This window comes from Aulonocara stuartgranti (assembly GCF_965226115.1).
Source record: "Aulonocara stuartgranti genome assembly, chromosome: 20".
NCBI lineage: Eukaryota > Metazoa > Chordata > Actinopteri > Cichliformes > Cichlidae > Aulonocara > Aulonocara stuartgranti.
In genome coordinates this window covers 37,178,212-37,204,313 of record NC_138956.1, presented here as the reverse complement: position 1 = coordinate 37,204,313, position 26,102 = coordinate 37,178,212, and the positions used below count along the sequence as shown (strand labels likewise).

Sequence of the window (26,102 nt, the reverse complement as noted above, 5' to 3'; positions counted from 1 at the left end):
TGAAAAGCAAACAGGAGAAAGCTGCTGCTTTCATTCACACCTGGATTCTTTGGAAACTCTTTCTAAACAGCAGATTTCAATGACACATTTATTCTCTTCATCTTTCCAACTTTTGTCAATAAACTTATTTGTGTTGACAGTTTGACTTCAACTCTTCAACCCCCCAGGGTGTGGGTGTGCATGACCAACATGACATTGATTATAAAACTCTGAGCATATATGAGAAGATATTTCTAAGCATAAATGACAATCCACTATATAAACCTGACATCAAGCTTCTTTCATCTGTGACAGCCAAAATAAAGCCCATCTTATCAAAGCAGCTTTTTGAGACTGTAATCCTGCCTTTGTTACATCTAGGCTGGATTACTGTAACGCACTTTACTGTGGGGTTAGTGATGCATCCTTTAGATGTCTGCAGGTGGTGCAAACTGCTGCAGCGCGTCTTTTAACTGGAACAAAATAATCACATTACACCACTGGCTATGATGTTCACATCCTGGACAGGGAGGAACGCTGGTTTGAGGGCGGAGTCAAGGAGGCCATTTACGTGAAAAGGGAAAGACCATCTCTGAATGGAGGAGGGGCCTAAGGGTACATCTGTCACCATCTTACATGCTGTGATTGCAGCCATTCCCCAGCTCTCTGTGAATGGGACTCATGGTTATTGATCAGTGGTCATGAGAATTTGCATAATTAAGATTAAGGAACTGACCCCCCAGCCCATTGTTCCTCAGTGGGCTGGTTTCAGTCAGTAGATGCAGACGTGAGCGTGCATGTAAGACAGGCCTCTTCTCTTTCTGAGTTTAAAACTCTTCTTAAGACACATTTATTTGCTCTTGTAAGGGGCTGACTCAATATGACTTTTTAACATGTTGTATTATTTTATTTAATCATTTCATTTGTTGTTGTTGTTTGTATATGTGCAGCACTTTGTGATCTCTGGTTTTGTGTTAAAGTGCTTTATAAGTAAAGCTGGTAAAGTTGCAAAAAAAGATAAATATATAATTTTACACAAATATGATTAAGCTTATTCTTTTCTTCAGATTTAAACATAACTGCGTTATCAGCATCAGGTGATGAGATCCCAGGATCAGAAGTACTGATTGTCACGGTCCTGGGTCTTATGACCCAGTGTTTTGAGTTTTAGTTCATTTTGATGTTTATAGTATGTTTAAGCTCATTAGGTCTCCTATGTTCATTTGCTTATTAGTTACCCCTTGTGTTTCCAACCCATGTTAAGTCTCCCCTGCTCTTCATGTGTTTCATGTCTGCGTCTCATTATGTTTCCTATTTTATTTTGAAGAGATCTCGTGTTTTTATATTATGGTTTATGTTTTGAGTCCTTTGTTGTACTGTTTCTTGTTTCCCTAGGTCTGAGTTATGGTTATCATAGGTTTAGCTCTTTGGCTTTGTAATATGGCTTCCCTGTGTTCCATGTTATGTCTACTGTGACGTTTTTGTACCATGTTTCAGGTTCCTATGTTCTGTCTCCACAGTTGCTGTTAAGTTTACATGTCTAGAGTTCAGTCAGTGTGTTTCCTGTTTTACTTTGAAGGTCCGTGTCTCATGTCAGTGTTTCTAGTTTTGCTTCCCTTGTCTCGTCCAGCCTGATTACTCCCAGCTGTGCTCTCCTTCTGTGTCTCGTTCCCTCGTTATCCCTTTGTGTATTTGAGCTCTGTGTTTCTCTTTGTCAGTGTTGTAGTCTCCCTTATGGCTGTGTTTCAGTTTAGTTTTCCACGCCATTCTGCAATAAAGCAGCTTTTTGAGTTTCATTTCGTTGTCGTGAGTTTTGCGTTTGGGTCTTTCTCCTGCCTGTACACAGCCGAAACATGACACTGATGGTGTATTTATGTCACACCTATTTTTCCATCACAGCTGCAGGGAGACAGAAAGCATTTTGAGGTTTATTAAAATGATCAGATGATGATTTGAAGCATGAATGACTCACTTTCAGGTCAACATTTCAGTTCCTTTAAATTTTATTGAATTTATTTTCCTGTTTATTGTGATATGAAATCATATTTATCAACAGAATCCAGCAGTGATGTCATCGAGGCTTGACATCCTGCTGGAAGTGACATCAGCAGTGAGGCTGTGACATCATCATGTCAGACGTGTCAGGACACGAAGGAGCAGTTATGGACCTCTGACACAAACAAACCCTCTCTTTGAGTTACATCCTTGGTCGTTGACATAATCTCCTCCTGTAAAGAATCAAAACAAAGAAATAAAATCAGAGGTCTGTGCTGTAAATGTTTTCTTCTTCTCTAATGTAAAAAGAACAAACACAGTTCTTATAAAGACCTAAGATCACATGACTTCAGTCAATATAAAAACCAAACACATTTCATCAACAGGCCCACTTTCAGTTTGTACCATTAAAGTTTATCTCCATACAATCTTCTCCTCCTCCATAGTTGTCAGGTTGTCCATTACCCCAGTTTGTGAAGTCAAACTGGGAACCATCACTCCACTTCCACACAGTTTCCTGGAAGAATAAAGTTCAGTTTGTTCTGATGTACTTTGATGCATCTCTGCTGAGAGTGCAGACATGAGACCTCTTACACCACTCGAACACAACGAAGGTTCATTTTGTTTGTGCAGGTAAAAAATGAAAAGAAAAGTCAAGTCAACAGCAACATCTGTCTCCAGGAACAAAGTCCTGATTAATCAGTCTGTCACATGTTGACCTTTGAATCAAACTGATGAATATGAAGAGAAACATATGAAATATCAGAAACAGCTGCAGCTCATCCTCTTTATCTGTGAAACACTTACATTCTCTCTGTCGTTGCCTCCAACCCAAGCTCGTGTATACGACCCTGCTGCTGTGTAAATGAGCTTTCTGATGAAGGTGTGCTCAGCTGTGCTGTGGAATGAGGCCAGATTTCCACCGAGTGTCTGACAGGAACTCTGAGGAGGAAGATGAGGTGCACAGAAGATGAAAAGTGTGAGAATGCATTTAAAATCAGTCAAAGACAGAAAGTCTTTATGTCATCAGTGATGCAGCGACAGCTGCTGTTATTTCTGATGTACCTCAGCATCAGTCCAGGTGTTCAAGCTGCTTTTAAAGATGAAACAGCGACCTCCAAACCAAGTCCAACCAGCAGGGCAGGAAGGAGCTGCAAAATGATTGTAAAGGTAGAAGGTCGATAATCAGATTAATAATTCCTCAAAAGACAAAGAAAATACCTAGCCGTGTTCCACTACTGAGTCTATTTGAATTTAAGCTGATGAGGTTCATTTGACATTATTCCTTCTGCGATACCTGGTTACAGACTCAGCACTCTATGCCTTCATAGCCACCTTGGATGACTTCCACTACATCACTTTGAATGCTATACTTCCAACTTTCACACAGTATGTCGTCTGTTTTACCAGCTGAGAGAGAACTTGTTATGAGGCAACAGGCAGATACGTTGTGAGCCCCACAGGACACTGAGTGTATCAGTGATTACATAACCATCTGCTCAGACTCCATTATCTCAGCTCGGACTATACATTGTTATTCGGATAACAAGCCGTGGGTGAAAGAACATCACAGCTCTCCTCAACGATAAAAAGAGGGCCACAGAGAGGAGGTGGAAAGGGTTTCGTTTTTATTGAAGGGCACGATCAGAGAGGCTATGGACAGTTGCAGGAGAAAGCTGGAGTGGGAACTCCAGCAGAACAACATGAGAAAGCTCTGGAGTGGCATGAAGATATGTCTTTGTAGGTTCTCAGTCACCCAGGTCACGGTAGTCTAAGGAGCTTGAAAAGTCCTGAAAAGCGTCACTGGACTCACGCCATTCAAAAGCAGAGCTGAGGGCCAACAGGTTGAATTTGTTCTTCTACAGATTTGACACTGCAGCTAACGCTCACCCCCCGACTGACTTAACTGTAGTCAGCCTACAGTCCAAAGCCACACCACTCTCTCTCCCTCTTTCTCCTCATTGCACCTGAGCATACTGTGAAAGTCCTGACACTCCTGCTCCACCTGTAACTTTTACCTAGGACCAGGTTCAGAGACAAATGAACGACTCCACTAAAAAAGCCTGAAAGACCAGACAGGGCGAGTCCCGGTGTCCTCGAGGCCTGTGCACCAGTGCTGTGGAAGACGTCATCCCTCTTTCCTGTACCAAACACGCTCAGTCGTGTCTACGCCCACCTGGACCAACCGGTGAGCACTGGGAGGGTCGTGTTTTTTGACTATCCAGTGCATTCAACACCATCAGGCCGACCCTCCTGGGTGATAAACTGATAGTGATGCAGGTAGATGCCTCTGCGGTGTCCTGGATTGTTGATTACCTGACAGGAAGACCACAATATGTGCGTCTTCAACACTTTGTGTCTGACAATGTGATCAGGAACACAGAGGCAACACAAGGGACCATGCTCTCCCCTCTTCACTTTCTACGCCACAGACTTCAGCCACTGCACAGAGACCTCCATCTTCAGAAGGTTGCTGATGACTCTGCAGCGGTTGGATGCATCAGTGAGAGTGATGAGATGGAGTACCAGGCTGTGGTCGACTCCTCTGTCACATGGTGCGAGCAGAATCATCTGCAGCTCAGTGTGACAAAAGCCCTGATTGTGGACTTTAGGAGGACCAGGAAAGCTGCGACCTGTGTTTCAAACCAGGGGGTCAACGTGGACACGGTGAAGGACTATAAATACCTCAGAGTACACATTAAATAAACTAGACTGGGTACTCTACAGTAAGGCCAGAGATATCTGTATTTTCTGCGTCTTTTAGCGTGTTTTGGACAGTGCTCAGGATTTTCTATCAGTCTGTTGTGGCCAGTCCTGTCCTCTATGCTCTTGCATGCTGGGACAACAGGTTGAGGTTCACAGATGCTAACAGACTAAATAAACTGATCTGCAAGGCCAGTAATGTTGTGGGGATGGAGCCGGACTCCCTTAAGGTGGTGTCTGAGACGTGGATGTTGTCCAAGAGAAGGACGATGTTGGACGACACCTCCCACCCACTCCACGACATGCTGGCCAGTTAAAGAGCCAGCACGGAAGCCCACACGCAGAATAGGTGAGAACAATACCAGGAACTCAGGGAAACCGACTGGATGATGAGGATGATTAGAAACCGGTAAGAACACAGCTGAACTAACTAATGAGAAACTGGGAAGTAGAAATGAACAAAGTACACACAGACAAAAGGCTAACACAATAAAACAGGAAACCAACATGAAGACTAAACACTGACAGAAGACCAAACTGAAAACGCTGGGTCAGCGGCCCAGGAACCCTGACAGTGGCGCTGTAACATAGTAACTGGATGGCTCTGTTTTTTAATCAGCTTATAACAACACATTATAAATAAACTGTGACAACATTCCTCATAACACACCTGGTTATGAGGAATCCATAATCCAGTTATTTGAGCAGAACTTATTGAGATACGCCTGCACCAATCCATCGATGTGCGTCATTAAATGTAGAACATCCTGATGGTGTTACTTTACAGGGCGCACACAGCTGAAAACGTTAAACTGTGACTGTCACCAGTTAACATGGGCGTGTTTCTTAAATCAGCAGCAGGTGTTCAACAGCTGACGGAGTGAACATGTCACGTCCCCGTGTCTACCCAGCCGGCCCCGCAAGGCTACATGTGTATTGTTTCTCTCTCACTCTCTCCTCACCGCTCTGCCTGGGCGGAGCTCACTGTGGGCTCCCACCCTTGGCCCACACACCTGTTCGCAATTAAGCTGCCATTATCTTCCCACCATTTAAGGCCGGGACGCTGTGCTTCTGGTCGCTGGACGGTTGTGCGAGACACGTTAGTGATTCTCTCAGCTCCGTGAATTTGTGCTTGTTTTTCAGACTGTGAGTAATTTTCCTCTCCTGTGTGACAGTTGTGTGACTTCCAAAACCATGAAGTATGGTGAACAGCGTACACTGTACTCTATAGCACCCAGGAGTATTAGCTTATTATGTACACGTTGGTCAGTTGTCTTGTGGCAACTGACGAATTGAAACAAATGAGCGTGCTGTGCGTAACAATGCGACAAACATTACCTGTCCTCTTATTAACTGCACAAGTAGTGCTGGTCCAAGGAATCAAAGCACCCCAAAGATGTCTTACTTTTTTTGACAATATTTGCTGTTTGTGTGACACACTACTAAAAATAGAAAAACCATACAGTACTTGGTTGAGATGTAATATTCTAAAGACAAACGTATGCAGTGGGGCAAAAAAGTATTTAGTCAGCCACCGATTGTGCAAGTTCCCCCACTTAAAATGATGACAGAGGTCAGTAATTTGCACCAGAGGTACACTTCAACTGTGAGAGACAGAATGTGAAAAAAAAATCCATGAATCCACATGGTAGGATTTGTAAAGAATTTATTGGTAAATCAGGGTGGAAAATAAGTATTTGGTCACCTCAAACAAGGAAAATCTCTGGCTCTCACAGACCTGTAACGTCTTCTGTAAGAAGCTTTTCTGTCCCCCACTCGTTACCTGTATGAATGGCACCTGTTTGAACTCATCATCTGTATAAAACACACCTGTCCACAGCCTCAAACAGTCAGACTCCAAACTCCGCCATGGCCAAGACCAAAGAGCTTTCGAAGGACACCAGGAAAAGTATTGTAGACCTGCACCAGACTGGGAAGAGTGAATCTACAATAGGCAAGCAGCTTGGTGTGAAAAATCAACTGTGGGAGCAATCATCAGAAAATGGAAGACATACAAGACCACTGATAATCTCCCTCGATCTGGGGCTCCACGCAAGATCTCATCCCGTGGGGTCAAAATGATCATGAGAACGGTGAGCAAAGATCCCAGAACCACACGGGGGGACCTGGTGAATGACCTGCAGAGAGCTGGGACCAAAGTAACAAAGGTCACCATCAGTAACACACTACAACGGCAGGGAATCAAATCCCGCAGTGCCAGACGTGTTCCGCTGCTGAAGCCAGTGCATGTCCAGGCCCGTCTGAAGTTTGCCAGAGAGCACATGGATGATACAGCAGAGGATTGGGAGAATGTCATGTGGTCAGATGAAACCAAAGTAGAACTTTTTGGTATAAACTCAACTCGTCGTGTTTGGAGGAAGAAGAATACTGAGTTGCATCCCAAGAACACCATACCTACTGTGAAGCATGGGGGTGGAAACATCATGCTATGGGGCTGTTTTTCTGCCAAGGGGACAGGACGACTGATCCGTGTTAAGGACAGAATGAATGGGGCCATGTATCGTGAGATTTTGAGCCAAAACCTCCTTCCATCAGTGAGAACTTTGAAGATGAAACGAGGCTGGGTCTTCCAACATGACAATGATCCAAAACACACCGCCCGGGCAACAAAGGAGTGGCTCCGTAAGAAGCATTTGAAAGTCCTGGAGTGGCCTAGCCAGTCTCCAGACCTCAACCCCATAGAAAATCTGTGGCGGGAGTTGAAAGTCCGTGTTGCTCGGCGACAGCCCCAAAACATCACTGCTCTCGAGAAGATCTGCATGGAGGAATGGGCCAAAATACCAGCTACTGTGTGTGCAAACCTGGTAAAGACCTATAGTAAACGTTTGACCTCTGTTATTGCCAACAAAGGTTATGTTACAAAGTATTGAGTTGTATTTTTGTTATTGACCAAATACTTATTTTCCACCCTGATTTACGAATAAATTCTTTACAAATCCTACCATGTGGATTCATGGATTTATTTTCACATTCTGTCTCTCACAGTTGAAGTGTACCTCTGGTGCAAATTACTGACCTCTGTCATCATTTTAGGTGGGGGAACTTGCACAATCGGTGGCTGACTAAATACTTTTTTGCCCCACTGTAGATACCCCCCCAAAAAAATGGTTTGTTCCAGCTCGCCTCTCCCCTGCTCTGCTCTAGCGCCCTTTCTGCCAGAGAGATGGTGGCTGAGACGCAGCAGAGCGGAGGTGTGAGCGCCTGGCTTAACCTTCAGTTACTCTTTATATAGTTAGATAGGAGTCAGACCATGTTTCAGTAAAGCATTACACCAGGTAACCTGCAGTGTTGAAAACGTGTTTTCCGACGATGTTTGCTACCCTACAATCAGAGCTGGGCTGGCCATCCGGTATGCCCGATGGTGATTTTTCGTTTTTATGGGCCGATGGGGGGTTTTTTCTTTTTTTTTTGTTGTTGTAACAGTATAAACAATGAAAGCTGGTGGATTGGCAGATTTGTAAAAATAACTCAGTTGTTTGGTGGTGGCTGTGGCAGAGCTTCCACCAGGTGGATGAGGGAAAGGTGAGGCAGGAGGAGCAGAGACCCGAGGAGGCCGCCGGTCCGAGTGTCAGGTGAACTGAACTTCAGGTAAGAAGTTATGACCTGCAGTCTATCTGGGTCAGATATAAACCAAGTTTAGGTGGAGTTTATTTTAGCTGTGCTGACTTTTTACAGTCAGTTACAATAACTCGTACTAGCTAGCATGACGGGGTTTCTATACAGCTGGGTGGGTGCTATGATGTTACTGATAGTGAACTTTATTTTGTTCATAAGGTTAGTTAGTAGAGTTGCCAATCGTCTCGCATTCAGAGGAAATATTACATGTTTCGTATTGAGGTGAAAAGGAACAGTTTGTTCCGGACTTCAGCTCGAATGGAAAAAGACACAAAGCTGGAGTTATTCTGTTACACTGCACAGCTTCTCCTCTCATTCTCCCTCTCTCTCCTGTTGCTACTTCAGTCATGAAACTGATCAATGATCAGCTGATCGGCTTTTCTCTCTTGTTGGTTTATCACTTTGTGCCAGAAAGAGGATGTCGTGCTAAACAACAGCAGCACTTTTAAGCTTGATCAGCTGTTGTTAGAATGTATTTAATATTAATTTCTAGTATCAGCTGATGTTTGCTGGAGCCACAGCTGTAAAGCTGCTGGTCATGATGTCGGTTTGGATATGTGGTGAGAGGGAAACATGAAGATGAAACCAGGAGATGTCCTTACTGAATCATCAGAGCTGTGATGGAGAAACAGGTTTACCTTTTAGGTGACATGAATGAGTTGAAGTTATGAACTGTTTCTGAGAGACAAATAACACCAGGATCCTTTTTTAGGTAGCTGACAGCTGGTAACTGTGCAGGGGCGGGTCTAGCAAAGTGTTGCCAGGGGGCCTGTAGGGCATTAACAGGGAGAGGGGGGCACAAAGAAATACTTTCTTATTCTCATTTAAAATGTCTCGCTTTAATAAATAATTATCTGAATCTTACAACCAAAGTTTTTAGTATGACATAAAATGTATAGAAATCATACATATACCAACAAGACTGTACATCACTGTCACAACAGCGTTCATTTTCATTCAAAGGCTTTATGGCTTTAATACCTGGGGGGCCGGTCTCTAGTCAAAATGCCCGGGCTGATTTTTTTGTCCCAGTCCAGCCCTGCCTACAATCCGTCCTACGACATTTGACCGTCCTGCAGTGAAATGTATGCAGCCAATTTAACCCTCTGGCGATCCTTTAAAACCTAAAACTTAAAATTGTCCGTAGCCTGCTGTTGTTACCACTGTCCTGTTTGAAATGGAACGAGAGAAGCTGCTTATTTTGTTATATGTGCATGTGCCCAAGGTACTAACTAGCTAACTGACCGGATCAGTGTTTCAATGTTTATATCTTTTATTAGATGTTCGTGTGGTTTGGTTATTTGCCTTTTGGTTGAAAGTACACTGAGAGAGGACCTTTTGTTATTGATCTTAATAGTATTTTTTTCATATTAATGTAATTTATCATCTAATTGAATCTATTTGTGTATGATTGTCAGTCCAAAGAGGGAACGTGAGGAGAAAGTACAAGGTCAGGAAGAAGCAGGTAAGCAAACAGACAGGGAGCAGTGACAGGCAGAAACTGTGAAACTGACAAAGAGAAAAACCTGATTTTACTCACAGTCTGGAAGTTGTGTCCTCCCTGTATTAAAGCTGCTAAACAGAATCTGCTAAACAAACTGGGCTGAAACACTTTGAGCCTCTTTAACAACATTCCAACATAACATTATCATTGATCGGGGAGATTAAAATTAATGATATATTTGTATGTGGTTCAGCCACAGCTCTACTGAAACCTCAGCCAGTAACAGGTCGGCCAACCTTTGGACCGTCCAGTTGTCTGTATGACTGCCGCAGTACGTGCATCACATTTGCTCACTATCAGTGCCAAAGACTGTCCTGGTGGAGTGAGGAGCTGTAAAGAGAAGCAGATGCTCTGTTTCTAAAAGTGTTTTAAGCTTGTTTCAAAGATTCTGTACAGCAGCTTTAAATGTTTTCCAAAAGCACACACACACTTATCAGTGTTTCTCACACTTGTTACAGTGTGGACCACCTGAGAAAATGTCAAGCTGTCCCAAGGACCACTATGAAAGCATGAAACTCATAAATCTTACAACACAAAATTATTATTATTAAATTAGTAAAATTAGCATCTGCAGTAAAGATTTTTTCATACATTCTACCACAGGCAAAGCTGCCTCCATCTTTATAATTTTTTTTATTAATATTTGTACATTTGTACATTTCAAGGACTCTTCTATGTTTGGAGTGTTTTTTATGTATCTGTATTATATTAAACACACATTAAAAGTGAATCTCTGTCCAAAAAATGCACTCAGTTTACTTTTTACTCACTATGAGCATCATTCATTATTCTCCCAGTAATTAAGGTTAATATATGTATTTTTCTATTCCAATCCATTCTTCTTTTGCAGCATTTAAATAACCTTTATCAGATTTGATGGTTTTGTTACAGACTTTTTTTTTTTTTTAAGTGTTTTGCTTTTCTTTCACAAATGTGGGATTAAATTGTTAAAATGTACAAAACAGTGATGTCATGTTTTGTGACGAGGACCCAGGCACAGAGAGACTTGATGAATTTAATCTTATGATTTAATAAAGAAATTTGCAGACTTGCACAGAGATGGTAAAATTATGATGACTGATAACAGAGACGAGGACAACAGATGAGGAGGACAGGGAGGAACAGGTTTAAATGCACCAAGGAGACAGTCAGAGGGAACTCGGGACAAGTGGAGACATTTAACTCATTCACTGCCATTGACGTCTATAGCCGTCAATTGCAGTGAATGAGTCAATGGGTTTAACTCATTCACTGCCAATGGCTGGCAGTGAATGAGTTAAGGATGCAGGGACTGACAGAGACGGGGAAGAAGTCTCATCGTGACGAGTCAAGTCTATCTTGCCTGGCTGGGCAGCTCTCTGGGTGCTCAGCACCCCCAAAGCTCTGATCCTAGAATCGCCCCTGGTTTTAAAGTAGGTTACAGGGTTTTCCTGCCTTTCTGGGGGGCTTATATTTCACTAAAAACGATGTAATATGCATGTCCACATAATTCATGATTATTATAATTATGATATTTAAAAAACACACACTGTATTTTAAAGAACATGAATTAAGAAGCAGATTATATTAGATTTATATATATATATATATTTTTTTTTTTACAACTTTATTTATAGTTTTCCAACAAAACAGTCCAGAGTTTCTTACAAAAGTTGCGAACCCTACCCCCCACCCCCATCCAGGTGGCATCCCCACAACCAGGAAGCACAATACACACAACACAAAAAAAAAAAAAAAAAAAAGGGGAGAAACACTCAAACCAATCTGTGACAGTCATTATAGCACCAACAGCCGGACCCCGGCACATGAGAGAAGAAACAAAGAAAAAAAAAGGGAATAAAGAAATCCCAACAGTCAAAGTACGGGCATTGAGGAGACTATGGACAGCAGTCCGAGAAGAGAGCAAGAGCATAAATTACCAACAAGTAAAGAACAATAAATCAGGCAAAAGACAGACTCTTGACATGAGTTATGAACCGTGACCAGGTTTTGTCATATTTACTCTCCAAGCCGCGCACGGTATACCTAATTTTTTCCAGAGCTAACCCCAACATCACCTCTCTAATCCAATGGACGTAGGAAGGAGGGTTCGACGCCTTCCAGCTCAGCAGTATCAGACGGCGGGCATGCAACGAGGCAAAGGCTATCGCGTTTTTGTGGAGGGGAGAGAGTCTCAGCTCTTCCCGAGGTACACCGAAGATAGCTATCAAAGAGTCAGGCCGCAGTGTTTCACCCGATATAGCTGACAGTGATTGAAAAATTGATGTCCAGAAACCATACAGGGAGGGACATGACCAAAACATGTGCCCCAAAGAAACAGGAGAGTAATCACATCTAGGACAATTCGGTGCAACATCAGGGTACAGTTTAGACAGTCTGTCATTAGAATAGTGGAGCCTGTGGACGACCTTAAATTGAATCAGGCCATGTCTAATACAGAGAGAAGACGTATGTATACGCTGTATGGCCTTCTTCCAGATGTCTTCTGACATGAGTTCTCCAACCTCCCCTTCCCACGCCGCCTTAGGTTTGTCCCATGTATGAGGGCAGCTTTCAAGAATCAATGCATAAATCTTCGATATTGCTCTTTTAGTGGGCTGACTCACATTAAGAACTAGATACAGTAGGTCCTTAGAGGGCAGAGACGGGTACCCTGGGAGAAATTTAGAGGCAAAACTCCGAGCCTGAAGGTATCTGAAGTAGTGAGACTTTGGTAAGTTATGGTCTTCACACAAATATTTAAATGAGACAAAGCCATCCTCAGTGAAGAGATCTTGAAAGAAAACCAGACCGTTTCTGTGCCAGACTGCAAATGAATGATCTATTTGAGATGGTGTAAAAAGATGGTTGAACATTATCGGAGAAAAGCTACAAGTATTTGTCAAGTTAAAATGTTTCCTGAATTGACCCCAGATCTTAATTGAATTTTGAACCACCAAATTGGAGTTCAGCCCAGATGCTTTGACATTCAGTGGGAGAGGGGCAGTTAAGATCGAAATCGGAGAGATTGGGAGTGTAGCTAGATTTATATTTTAAATATGACAAAATGCTGATTTTACAGCAGGAAAATTATTGTATCTCTACAGTTTAAAAATGTAATAAACTTTCTGCCTGCACAGAGTGGATAGTCAAACAAATGGAATCATCATAAATACATTATTTCATATTTATTACTTTTTTCCTCATTGCTTTATTATTGTAGCTCTAGTAATAATAATAAGGGAAGGACTCTGGATCAGCACCGTGATGCCCATAGTATATACAGTATACTGAAGAAGGTCTAAAATGTCACTGTGTGTGCGTGTGTGTGTTTTATGTGTATAGATTTTTTAAATTATCACTCATGATATCGCATTGTGCAGACATGGCTGGTGAGGACACGAGGACGAAACAGTGACAGAAAAGCTGTGTGAGGCTACTAGAGGCAGTGGATCCCTCAGCAGCTGGATTACAAAGAGCACAGGTAACATTAACACATGTACCAGATGTTGGAGACGTATTCCAGGAATGTTTTGCTTCTATAACGTTTTTCCGTCATCATTTTACGATAGATTAAGTGCGAGAGTTGTTGAGTGTGGATAATTAAATACTCATTTATTGCAATAGCAGTTTGTGCCTTGTTCTCAGATGGACAGCAAGTGGCGAGTGATAGATGAGATGAGGAGATGAAGGAGGAAGAGAAGCAGAGAGTGATTCACAGGCAGAGCCGAGTTTATTTCTCACAGTTTGTTGTTGGCTTATGGTTCCAAGCGCTGTCACCTATCTTTGCATTTTGTTATTATCTCATAACACTTGTTTAAATAGGTTCCCGTCTCTCCTGTGGACTGTTTACAGTCTGCAGTCTCAGATCAACACAGCCCCGCCCTCCAGCACCATCAGCAGCAGGAGCAGCAGAAACGCCTCAACGGCAACATTGTACCTATCAGGTAAAACATGGGCTACGTTTGCTTTGCCTTGTTGCCACCTCACAACAGTGACATAGTATGATGCGATGCCATATTAGATTCTTGATGAATGTGTGTTGTTGTTATTCAGCCTGGTGCCCCTTTTTAACTTTGAGCACCCGGCCCTTTAAACGTCTCTGCACGGCCCTGCCTTTCACTGGTGCTGTAAATAAACTCTGTGTTTAGAAACGTCAACCTGCTCTGCGCTTCGGTCCTTGCAATCGAACGTGACAGAACAGGTGTATGCAGGTGAACTCAAGACTCGGTCGGGCTGGTTGGTGGTGGCACGGGGAAAATATCAGCTCACATTTATGTTACACAAACACAGACGTTGGAGACGAGGAGAGAGGTTTTTGTCTTTTTTCCATGTAATTAAAATCATTTTATTGTCTGGAGATAATTATGATCCGTATAGTCTATGAATTTGCACGAGCTGCAGATAAAGACTTTTTTAATCTTATTCAACTTTCAGACCCACTGGCAAACATCTGGAACACAGAGAGTGGAGCATGTAAACAAATCTAACCAGTTAAAGTAAAAACCAGTAAACCTGAAACTCCCCATTAAACTGACAGCATCGTCGCCACTGCTGCTGTTATCAGTGTTTTGTTCAAACCCTGATGCCGCGTGAGCTTAATGTCGTCATACGTTTTATTCAAACGCTGCTCCCAGTGAGGTTTCTGCTGCGGGCCTGTTTTTAGTGGCAAATCTGGGAGAAACAGTTGCATTTCTATCGTGATGACAGAGCTGAGCGTTAAACGAAGCAATGAGGCACAAAACGTGTCAGGACTTTTTTATAATTGAGTTATTCACTCGATGAGTAATATTGTGGCGAGTACAAGCTCGTCCAGATGAACAGAATCAACTTTGTGATGTTTTCTTCGTCTTTGTTATTGTCATTTTCTGTTTTTCATCTAATCTTTTTCTTTCTGTCTCCACATTATAATGTTTTCTGTCCTGCTTGATTTTCTGTTCGACTTATGCAAAAGTACCTTTTGTTCGTTCAAATGACTTTGTAAACACTTTTTGAATTCTGTTTTTAAATGTCAGCTGATTTTAATTTTAAATGTCACTTTGACTGGTTTTATTTTTATTTTATCATTATTTTATAATATTTGTATTTATTTGATGATAAAATCACGAGGTGTTCACTCAGGATCTAAAACAAACTGACGAAATCTTCGTGACTGATGATTTTCTGATGATTCTTTTCAGCACAGAAAGGTTCATCTTTTAAAAATGATGAAGAATTTTCATTTTCATTCACTTCAAAAACAAGTCTGAATGTACCGACCCTAAAAGATTATCTTTAGAAGTTTATTATTTGAGTTACTTACCCTGACAAGTGTAAAACACCTCCAGGTACTTATAAATGTTTACACACGGGTCGTCTGAGATATTTGCATCAACAGTACAGTTGTTTGTCCCATTGCACCTGTGAATGCAGGTCAAAGGTGAATCAGCAAAAATTCACTGCATCATCTGAGAGAAGATGGAGAGCTGAAGAAACAGAGTCAGCATCTGTACCTGGTAGTTACATAGTTCGTGCTTCCTGGCCAGGAGCAGTTAACATTGTAGAGATTTTCGATAGTATATTTGCCAGGGCACGTGGTCGTGTCACGGCGACCAAAATTCGCCCAGGAGACGACTATAACCTGTCCTTCATCTGAGGAAGAGTTCATAGAGTCAAACTGTAACCATGGTGATATTTTTAACTGCATTAAATGTAGAAAGACATAGAAGCTGTGTTCTCACCACACTGAAGGTTTGACTGAGATCCTCCACATGTTACACTTTGGCCTGAAACAGACACAGATCCCATAGAAACTGTAATCATTCATGTACAGATTGGGTTCATCAGTCATTTCTAATCACAGGTTTAACAGAGTCGTTACGTGGGAAGCAGTCGTAGGTGGTCTCCAGGTATTTGCAGACTCCAGGATCATAAGTAATGTTTGACTTTATGTCACACTCGGTTTTTCCATCACAGCTGCAGGGAGACAGAAACAGCTGGTTTTCAGCTCAAAGATATGAAACAAGTTACTTTCAGGTAATCATTTACTTCCTGTTAGTTTGAGTAAAGCTGTTCAACAGGTTTTAGTTTGTTTCTTCTTTTGAATCAAAGGCTCACTTCTACCATCCCACAGTGCTCACCTGTTCCTCACGTTGTTCACAGCGTCACCGTGAGAGCAGATTACTTCACCTCCACATCTGTACTCAGCTGACCTCACAATGATCATTCCACCCACTGTTATACAGACACAGTATGAGAGAAAAGGAACAACTCAACACAACATGCAATAATCCAGGTTTCAGGCTTCAGTTTCAGACTCAGATGCTGCAGATCCATAAATAATGAGGATTGTACCTCTGTACACCACCACAGTGGATATTACATTAACTCTGATCAAGGAGGAAACTTTAAGTCAGTGTTTTTGTTTCTAATCTACATCAAATGTTTCTGAACTTTTATACACAGTCCAACATCCTCAGAGCTTTTTTAAAGAATAAATGCACTGTTGGTTTGTTGATCAGGAAAATACAATTTAAACTGAAAATAAGCAGCTGTGCATAAAAAGGCTGTAAACTATAAACAGTTCATCCAATACTTGTTAAGTTTGTTGAATTTAGCCTGAGAGTCTGAATTTGATCTGCAGTGAATTCTTGGACACTATTTTCCATCTTACCACAGCTCAGGCGATGAACACTGAGGCCGTTAGAGGTGACCACTCTCCCTGTGGATATGGGGGTCACAGGAGGAGGAACGGAAACTTGAGCTCTGATAAAGCCTGAAATAAAAATAAATGTATAATAATGTAATAATGTAAATGTATAATGTAAAATAAATGCTAGGTTTAAGCCCGGGTCATCTTTTCAGAAGCCCGGGGTCTTTTGGAGTGTAATTTGTTTCATAGTTAGAGGCCTGACTGACAACTGTATAAAACAAAAACCACACACAATATTCGAAGCACATAGCGCACAGTCGTAAATTCCCCCTAATTTTGGTATCAATCAATCAATCAATCAATCAATCAATCAATCAATCAATCAATCAATCAATCAATCAATCAATCAATCAAGGCTTTATTCGCCACGTGCAGGTTGCCCTTGTTAAGGTTCAAATATTGAGGAAGGAGAGTACAAACAACCATGGTCCAACAAGAGCTTGGTCAGACAATTGATTTTAATGAAATACACGCGTGGGAAGACCAGCTCCGTTCGCAGACAGGGCTGATCTCCGACTTAATCAAAGCATAAACAGATATTTCATACCATCAGGGCTTGTATCTCATGCGTCATCAGATACAATATATGCATACGTCAATTCAAAACCACAATGACTTTTAACACAGTTTAAAAAGGAACATTGTCTCTATCTTCATGGCAGCTGTTTCCTGTCAACCTCCATTTAGACTCTGCTTTCGGTTTCAGTTCTGCAAAAGGCACACTCTGCAAACCTGCAACTTCCTGTCAGCCTGCCACTTAGTCTTTCTGAAAGACACACACTGTTTAAACCTCTGAATGCAATATCAATACTGTAGATTATATTATTAGTGCAATGGTAATGATGATGATTATTAACAATAGCAGTAAAATAATTTCCCTGATCTCCACACTTCCCCTTTTGACCCTCTTTTGGTAAAAAGAGGGTCACTACACTTTACTTGTTCCATTTCTTTGACACCCATCCTCTGGCTCAGCAAATCAGACAACAACCTCATGTCATCTAAGTGGTCCAATAATAAAATGCCAGCTCCCACTCGAGAACACTCCATGCGTAAGATTAGGTTTTTCTGGGTCCCTCTCTTGTGGTCCATCAGGCCTCAGGCCTCCATCATCCTCACCCCCCTGTGGTCGCCGAGATCTTCTGCAAAGGAAACAAAACACCTTTTCCTGCACCTCCCTAACTTATCATGTTTGGGACTCTTTAATCAAAAACATGATCCTAATTATGTCCTTGACTCATTGACTTGTATTTATATAAATTCTTCAACGTTACTCATCATTTTAAAACTCTTAAAGCGCTGTTTTCACGTCCCTGCATACGTTTCCTGTCGTCTTATCTGATCATCAACATCCTGTACACAAAACTGTCGCTGCTGCAAGTTCCTCCACTCTGATCTAAAGTCACCTTTCACAAGAAAATCATTATAAGCGCCTATTCTAATAAAAGATCCAAAAGAAAACAACCACTTTAATCAATTAAGTTTAAACATATAAGCAGTGAAATTTGAGCAGCTACCAAAGCAAATCATTGGTACTGTACAAATAATGTAAATATGACGGTGTATCACAAAAGATTGATATCAAGAGGTTTCATGAATTCATTAATAGCTGAGATTAAAGGAATGTTTGGAGCTCTGTTTGTCATCCTGGCTACAGACTCAAGTTTAGGGATGGGTATCGTTTAGGTTTTATCCGATACCAGTGCCAAACTGGTACTTTTGAAACGGTGCCGGTGCTTAAAGAATGGAGAACACAAACTTTGTCCTAAACCTCTCATGTTCAGCTGTTTCCCTCTTTTTCTTTGGTCATTTTAGCCTTTTTGGCCAGGGTGAAGGGAGTATCTGCCATCAAACAAGAAGACAGCAGCATGTAGCTATGATGATGTTTGCTAGTTCACCTTACATGCATTAATGTAATAACGTGGTTAGCCTACTCAACGTAAATTACACACGAACAACATTAAGCTACTCACACAGAGAAGAACGGCTGCTGCTGCATCATCATCCTCATCATTTCTGCTACACTGGCAGGGCTAGGGGCCAGGACTCTCCTCTTCGTGTTTTTGGGGGATGTTGCTAACTCCAGGTCCAATAACAGGCACCACACCCGCAGTAGATGTGCTCGGTGTGAGGTCTCGCAGCAAGCTACCAAATACGGTTCATTTCTTGGCTTTTAACAAAACTCTATGCGTCGCCAGGTGTTTCATTGGATTCGAGGTGTTACCTCCTTTGACAGTATCACAGTATCAGCTTAAAGCACTTGTTGCTGCTGAGTTTGCATCTTTTGCTGTGAAGTACAGCCAGACTTTTGACCGCTTCGCCTTGGGTGTTTTTAATCTGTAGCTCTGCTCTAAAAGAACGTTCGTACCTGGGCCCGCCTACTATCCTTGGAAATGTAAAATGAATGGCTAGGATCCAAAGTGTATCACAGCTCAGGAAAAAAAAGCACCGAAATGTGCGCTGCTTTTCGGTCTGGTTACTACCGTTTATGTCAGAACTGATACCGGGACCCATCCCAACTCAAGTTTGTTCTTATTTTCTTAAAAATCAGTGATGAATAGTGAAATGTTCTAGCTTTACTGAGAGCCTTTTTTAATAGAGTCACTTGGAGTGATTATTTTTCCAGGATAAATGATGATCATCTAAATTAGTAAGATGCCATTTCCTTTCACCATTAAAACCCAGAATCCAGGATGTCAGGCTTGAACTGAAGACTCATCTTCTATTGTTGGAAACTCACATGTTAAGCATGACAATCACGTAACAGGGCAGGAGTGAAGCAAACCGAATACGAGGACTGTCTGAGACCACACAGAGGAGAGAACAGTATTGAGGGACAACACGGAATTAAGAAATGAAATGAAATTAGGCAATGTGTGTTGCAACCGTATCCTGTGCTGCTCAGCCTGAAGCAGAGCCTTACAGCAAACCAGAATATTTCACCAGAAATGAAATCAGGGACACACCGGCCATGATGTGCCCACATCCCCCTTCACCAAACACACCCACGGTTGGATCACGTGACCCTGAATCCTCCCTTAGATAAGCTGCAATAGGGATTGCTTATCTAAGGGAGGATGATGCTGCACTGAATGTTTCTTCTTCAGTCACTATGTGTTTGTACACCTCTCTTTATTAGGTGTTATTAATCTCTGTCTCTCTTCCACAGCATGTCTTTATCCCGTCTTCCTTCTCTCACCCCAACCGGTCGCAGCAGATGGCCCCGCCCCTCCCTGAGCCTGGCTCTGTGTCAAGAGATGTATTCTAAAACACTTCTTGTTGCTTAGCAAGGGCAGCTCTGAGCTCTCGCACGAGAGTGAGCGCTCAGGGACTCGCAGCTCTGCCACTGCCCTGGTCTTTATTTATACATCAGTGGGTGTTTGTTCCTTACATTGGAATGTGGATGTTTATGTGTGTGTGTGTGTGTGGGTGTAGGTGTGGAGTCAGAGTGTGACCCCATAACCGACTTCCCTAAATGTGCTGGTCTGGAAGTCCAACAGTTCATCTAAGCACTTAGACTAAAACTTGACATAGCTACGTTTATCCTACCATAAAACAATAAGACAAGGTACGACCTCTCCCATACTCCCAGGGTGTGGGTGTGAATGCCAGAGCACTCTGGAATGCACATAGGGCCTTTGCAGACTATTAAGGATCGCACATCCTATCACTACCATATGCAAACTTATATAATTAAAAGATTATACTGACTACTAAGTACAATTTTGTATTGACACTCTGCCAGAGGTTTCTTCCTGTTAAAAGGGAGTTTTTCCTTCCCACTGTCGCCAATGTGCTTGCTCATAGGGGGTCATATGATTCTTGGGATTTTCTCTTTTTACCATAGGATCTACTTTACAATATAAATTGCCTTGAGACGACTGCTGTTGTGATTTGGTGCTGTATAAATAAAATGTATTCAAACTCAACTGAATTGAAAGCTGAAGGCTCTGCTTCCCATTGTATGGAGCAATCACATGTAAACCAGCAGTCTGAGAGCGAAGTGCTCTATTTGTCATACGGCACTGTAAGGTCATTAGGATAAGATGGGGCCTGATTATTCAGGACCCACAAAGTCACTTGGAGGGATTATTTTTCCTGGTTAAATGATGATCTTCTAAATGAGTGAGATGCCATTTCCTGTGCAGCTTTTTCCAAGACTCCTTTTAGTTGTCGTGCAATGTTTAAATCCTGTGATCTACATGCAAACCCATTGCCAGCTGACGGTAATAGACAGGGTGCGGCAGGAGTACAGCTGGGAACACATTTGTATGGAAAATATTCTGATTTGCATTGAAAATCTTTGTTCTAACTCACAAAGGTGAAAGTGTTTCGGTCCATGGGTCGAAAGGTGACCTTCCTGAGTGCAAACATATGCAAACATCTGTTAAAGAGTGGACTCAGGCGCGGAGCTCAGAAATGAAGACAGTGCGTTTATTTACAGTGCAGCAAGGTGACAACAGTTCAAATGTGCAACAATGGTGATAGTGCGTCCTTCCTTCCGTGTAAGCCCGTGCGTGGTAGTGAGTGCTTCCTTTGTGTCCGTGAATCCTCCGTCAATCCCTGGGTGAACACACACACGACAGCAGAATGAGTACGTAGCTCAGACACGCTAGCGGCTCGAAAACACTACCAGGCTTAGTGCAATACTCCAGCGCTGTCTGTCGCTCAGCCACACCATCAAGTAGCCCTGCCGAAGGTGGTAGTAGATTGGCAACAGCCGGTGGATTGATTGCAGGTGCGGCAGCTCTGGGCGACAGCACTTCCGGGTCGGAGGTAGCCTGTTGCTAGGTTACCCCCTAACACATAAGAGCGGAGAGACACATACACACGCACACAAATATACACACTGGCAGGTCCACCGGTCAGGGCGCCGTCAGAGCCTGACAACATCAGTAACCAAAGCTGGGTTCCAAGAAAAATTTGAAGTGTTTAGAAAAAGTTATCAGTCATCAGCTGTGACTGATTTGAATAGTTTTAATCAAACCTGTGATCTGATATGCAAAACACATAAAATTTGAACAGCAGAATATCTTCCTTATATGGTGCAACTAAAACTACTATAAATGAAAGGTTACGTAAACCTGGCTCAGCTGATCTTGACATGATGCAAATTACTGCAAGAACAAAGCAGCGCCACAGGAAACCAGAATATTTAATAAGAAATAAAATTGGGAAACACACTCACCATGAGCTGCCCGGACCCATCCCATTCCTCAACATACCCCTGGTTAAATGAAGCAGTCACCTTTTTAGTGATAGAGTTCACATTTTTCAATGATCAAACAATAAGAACAAAAAACAGGTTGAAAAGATGAATAGTCATAAACAGGGTCCAGCTGGGAAAATAATTGTTATGGAAAATATTCTGATTTGCATAGAAAATCTCCTCATGTCTCACTGGTTAGAGACCACAGAGGAGACAGTGTTTGGGACTGTGGCTCAAAATGTGGAATGAAATTTATTCACGGGGATCAGTAATACTCAGTAAAGCTCAGTTTCGAACGACACTGGAAGAGTTTAGAAGGAGGTTTCCATCAAACTGAACTGTGTGAAAGACTGTTGAAGAGATTTTTGAGAAACACAACATGCCACTGTACAGCAGCTACACCATCATGCAAATGATTTTACCCACACACAGGGCAGGGCCTGTCATAAACACCCAAATCATCATACAGGAAACCTGAAGCTGAAAAAGGCTTTACACCAATGTTTGAGTGTTTTGTGAATAAGGTGGCTGTAGCTCAGGTGGTAGAGCAGGTCACCTGATGCTAACCCTCATGCTAAGATGCTAACCCTAAGTTGCTCTCTGACGTGGATGAATGATGGTTAGGGTTGCCAACCATCCCTTAAAAAACGGAATCGTCCCGTATTTAGAAACAAAAGTACACGTCCCGTATTGAGCTAATAAGGGACGCACTTAGTCCCGTAATACAGTGAGAATCAAAAGTAGTCTATAACTTTTAATGGAATTAACGCTTTGTTTGAAAACATAATTCCCAGCCCCTGTCCTGCTTTGTGACCAATGAGCTGACAGCACACATTGGACCACAGGTTCTCAATGGGGTTCAGATCAGGTGAACAAGGAGGCCATGTCATTAGTTTTTCTTCTTTTATACCCTTTCTTGCCAGCCACGCTGTGGAGTACTTGGACGCGTGTGATGGAGCATTGTCCTGCATGAAAATCATGTTTTTCTTGAAGGATGCAGACTTCTTCCTGTACCACTGCTTGAAGAAGGTGTCTTCCAGAAACTGGCAGTAGGACTGGGAGTTGAGCTTGACTCCATCCTCAACCCGAAAAGGCCCCACAAGCTCATCTTTGATGATACCAGCCCAAACCAGTACTCCACCTCCACCTTGCTGGCGTCTGAGTGGGACTGGAGCTCTCTGCCCTTTACCAATCCAGCCACGGGCCCATCCATCTGGCCCATCAAGACTCACTCTCATTTCATCAGTCCATAAAACCTTAGAAAAACCAGTCTTGAGATATTTCTTGGCCCAGTCTTGACGTTTCAGCTTGTGTGTCTTGTTCAGTGGTGGTCGTCTTTCAGCCTTTCTTACCTTGGCCATGTCTCTGAGTATTGCACACCTTGTGCTTTTGGGCACTCCAGTGATGTTGCAGCTCTGAAATATGGCCAAACTGGTGGCAAGTGGCATCTTGGCAGCTGCACGCTTGACTTTTCTCAGTTCATGGGCAGTTATTTTGCGCCTTGGTTTTTCCACACGCTTCTTGCGACCCTGTTGACTATTTTGAATGAAACGCTTGATTGTTCGATGATCACGCTTCAGAAGCTTTGCAATTTTGAGACTGCTGCATCCCTCTGCAAGATATCTCACTATTTTTGACTTTTCTGAGCCTGTCAAGTCCTTCTTTTGACCCATTTTGCCAAAGGAAAGGACGTTGCCTAATAATTATGCACACCTGATATAGGGTGTTGATGTCATTAGACCACACCCCTTCTCATTACAGAGATGCACATCACCTAATATGCTTAATTGGTAGTAGGCTTTCGAGCCTATACAGCTTGGAGTAAGACAACATGCATGAAGAGGATGATGTGGACAAAATACTCATTTGCCTAATAATTCTGCACTCCCTGTATCAGATCACAGGTTTGATTAAAACTATTCAAATCAGTCACAGCTGATGACTGATAACTTTTTCTAAACACTTCAAATTTTTCTTGGAACCCAGCTTTGGTTACTGATGTTGTCAGGCTCTGACGGCGCCCTGACCGGTGGACCTGCCAGTGTGTATATTTGTGTGCGTGTGTATGTGTCTCTCCGCTCTTATGTGTTAGGAGGTAACCTAGCAACAGGCTACCTCCGACCCGGAAGTGCTGTCGCCCGGAGCTGCCGCACCTGCAATCAATCCACCGGCTGTTGCCAATCTACTACCACCTTCGGCAGGGCTACTTGATGGTGTGGCTGAGCGACAGACAGCGCTGGAGTATTGCACTAAGCCTGGTAGTGTTTTCGAGCCGCTAGCGTGTCTGAGCTACGTACTCATTCTGCTGTCGTGTGTGTGTTCACCCAGGGATTGACGGAGGATTCACGGACACAAAGGAAGCACTCACTACCACGCACGGGCTTACACGGAAGGAAGGACGCACTATCACCATTGTTGCACATTTGAACTGTTGTCACCTTGCTGCACTGTAAATAAACGCACTGTCTTTATTTCTGAGCTCCGCGCCTGAGTCCACTCTTTAACAGATGTTTGCATATGTTTGCACTCAGGAAGGTCACCTTTCGACCCATGGACCGAAACACTTTCACCTTTGTGAGTTAGAACAAAGATTTTCAATGCAAATCAGAATATTTTCCATATAAATGTGTTCCCAGCTGTACTCCTGCCGCACCCTGTCTATTACCGTCAGCTGGCAATGGGTTTGCATGTAGATCACAGGATTTAAACATTGCACGACAACTAAAAGGAGTCTTGGAAAAAGCTGCACAGGAAATGGCATCTCACTCATTTAGAAGATCATCATTTAACCAGGAAAAATAATCCCTCCAAGTGACTTTGTGGGTCCTGAATAATCTGGCCCCATCTTATCCTAATGACCTTACAGTGCCGTATGACAAATAGAGCACTTCGCTCTCAGACTGCTGGTTCACATGTGATTGCTCCATACAATGGGAAGCAGAGCCTTCAGCTTTCAATTCAGTTGAGTTTGAATACATTTTATTTATACAGCGCCAAATCACAACAGCAGTCGTCTCAAGGCAATTTATATTGTAAAGTAGATCCTATGGTAAAAAGAGAAAATCCCAAGAATCATATGACCCCCTATGAGCAAGCACATTGGCGACAGTGGGAAGGAAAAACTCCCTTTTAACAGGAAGAAACCTCCGGCAGAACCAGGCTCAGGGAGGGGCGGGGCCATCTGCTGTGATTGGTTGGGGTGAGAGAAGGAAGACAGGAGAAAGACATGCTGTGGAAGAGAGACAGAGATTAATAACAGATATGATTCAATGCAGAGAGGTCTGTTAACACATAGTGAGTGAGGAAGGTGACTGGAAAGGAAAAACTCAGTGCATCATGGGAATCCCCGGCAGCCTACGTCTATTGCAGCATAACTAAGGGAGGATTCAGGGTCACCTGGTCCAGCCCTAACTATATGCTTTAGCAAAAAGGAAGTTTGAAGCCTAATCTTGAAAGTAGAGATAGTGTCTGTCTCCTGAATCCAAACTGGAAGCTGGTTCCACAGAAGAGGGGCCTGGAAACTGAAGGCTCTGCCTCCCATTCTACTTTTAAATACTCTAGGAACAACAAGTAGGCCTGCAGAGCGAGAGCGAAGTGCTCTAATAGGGTGATATGGTACTACAAGGTCATTAAGATAAGATGGGGCCTGATTATTTAAGACCTTGTATGTGAGGAGCAGGATTTTGAATTCAATTCTGGATTTAACAGGAAGCCAATGAAGGGAAGCCAAAACAGGAGAAATCTGCTCTCTCTTTCTAGTCCCTGTCAGGACTCTTGCTGCAGCATTTTGGATTAGCTGAAGGCTTTCAGGGAGTTTTTAGGACTTCCTGATAATAATGAATTACAGTCGTCCAGCCTGGAAGTAATAAATGCATGAACTAGTTTTTCAGCGTCACTCTGAGACAGGATATTTCTAACTTTAGAGATGTTGCACAAATGGAAGAAAGCAGTCTTACATATTTGTTTAATATCTGCGTTGAAGGACATGTCCTGGTCAAAAATGACTCCAAGGTTCCTCACAGTGTTACTGGAGGCCAAGGTAATGCCATCCAGAGTAAGAATCTGGTTAGATACCATATTTCTAAGATTTTCAGGGTCGAGTACAATAACCTCAGTTTGATCTGAACTAAGAAGCAGAAAGTTAGCGGCCATCCAGGTCTTTATGTCTTTAGGACATTCCTGCAGTTTAACTCATTGGTGTGTGTTATCTGGCTTCATGGACAGATAGAGCTGGGTGTCATCTGCATAGCAGTGTAAATGTATGCTATGTCTTCTAATGATGCTGCCTAAGGGAAGCATGTATAATGTAAACAGAATTGGTCCTAGCACTGAACCCTGTGGAACTCCATAATTAACCTCAGTGTGTGAAGAGGACTCTCCATTTACATGCACAAACTGGAGTCTAT

General features: G+C 42.6%; 2 protein-coding genes across 4 annotated transcripts in view; one reads left to right on the top strand and one right to left on the bottom strand.

Moving 5' to 3' along the window:
- LOC309697844 (L-rhamnose-binding lectin SML-like) overlaps positions 1-26,102 on the top strand; it is a 142,114-nt gene that overhangs the window by 49,723 nt on the left and 66,289 nt on the right. The gene's annotated exons all lie outside the window — the stretch shown is intronic.
- On the bottom strand, positions 1,965-16,537 carry LOC309697855 (rhamnose-binding lectin-like). The gene is made up of 10 exons (XM_082520055.1): positions 16,449-16,537; positions 15,916-16,009; positions 15,657-15,751; positions 15,517-15,561; positions 15,289-15,427; positions 15,099-15,196; positions 3,040-3,125; positions 2,782-2,916; positions 2,380-2,491; positions 1,965-2,207 (listed from the first exon to the last, which is right to left on the bottom strand). The coding sequence occupies exons 2-10, from the start codon at positions 15,999-16,001 to the stop codon at positions 2,140-2,142; spliced, it is 864 nt and encodes a 287-aa protein (XP_082376181.1). The 5' UTR covers positions 16,002-16,009; positions 16,449-16,537; the 3' UTR covers positions 1,965-2,139.

Bases quoted from the DNA above. Each gene is read 5' to 3' on its own strand.
- LOC309697855 (XM_082520055.1), bottom strand. From the start codon at position 16,001: ATGATCATTGTGAGGTCAGCTGAGTACAGATGTGGAGGTGAAGTAATC. The intron at 15,562-15,656 runs GTAACGACTCTG...TGTCTGTTTCAG, and splicing joins CACCTACGACTGCTTCCCAC to GCCAAAGTGTAACATGTGGA. The intron at 15,428-15,516 runs GTGAGAACACAG...ACTCTTCCTCAG, and splicing joins TCAGTCAAACCTTCAGTGTG to ATGAAGGACAGGTTATAGTC.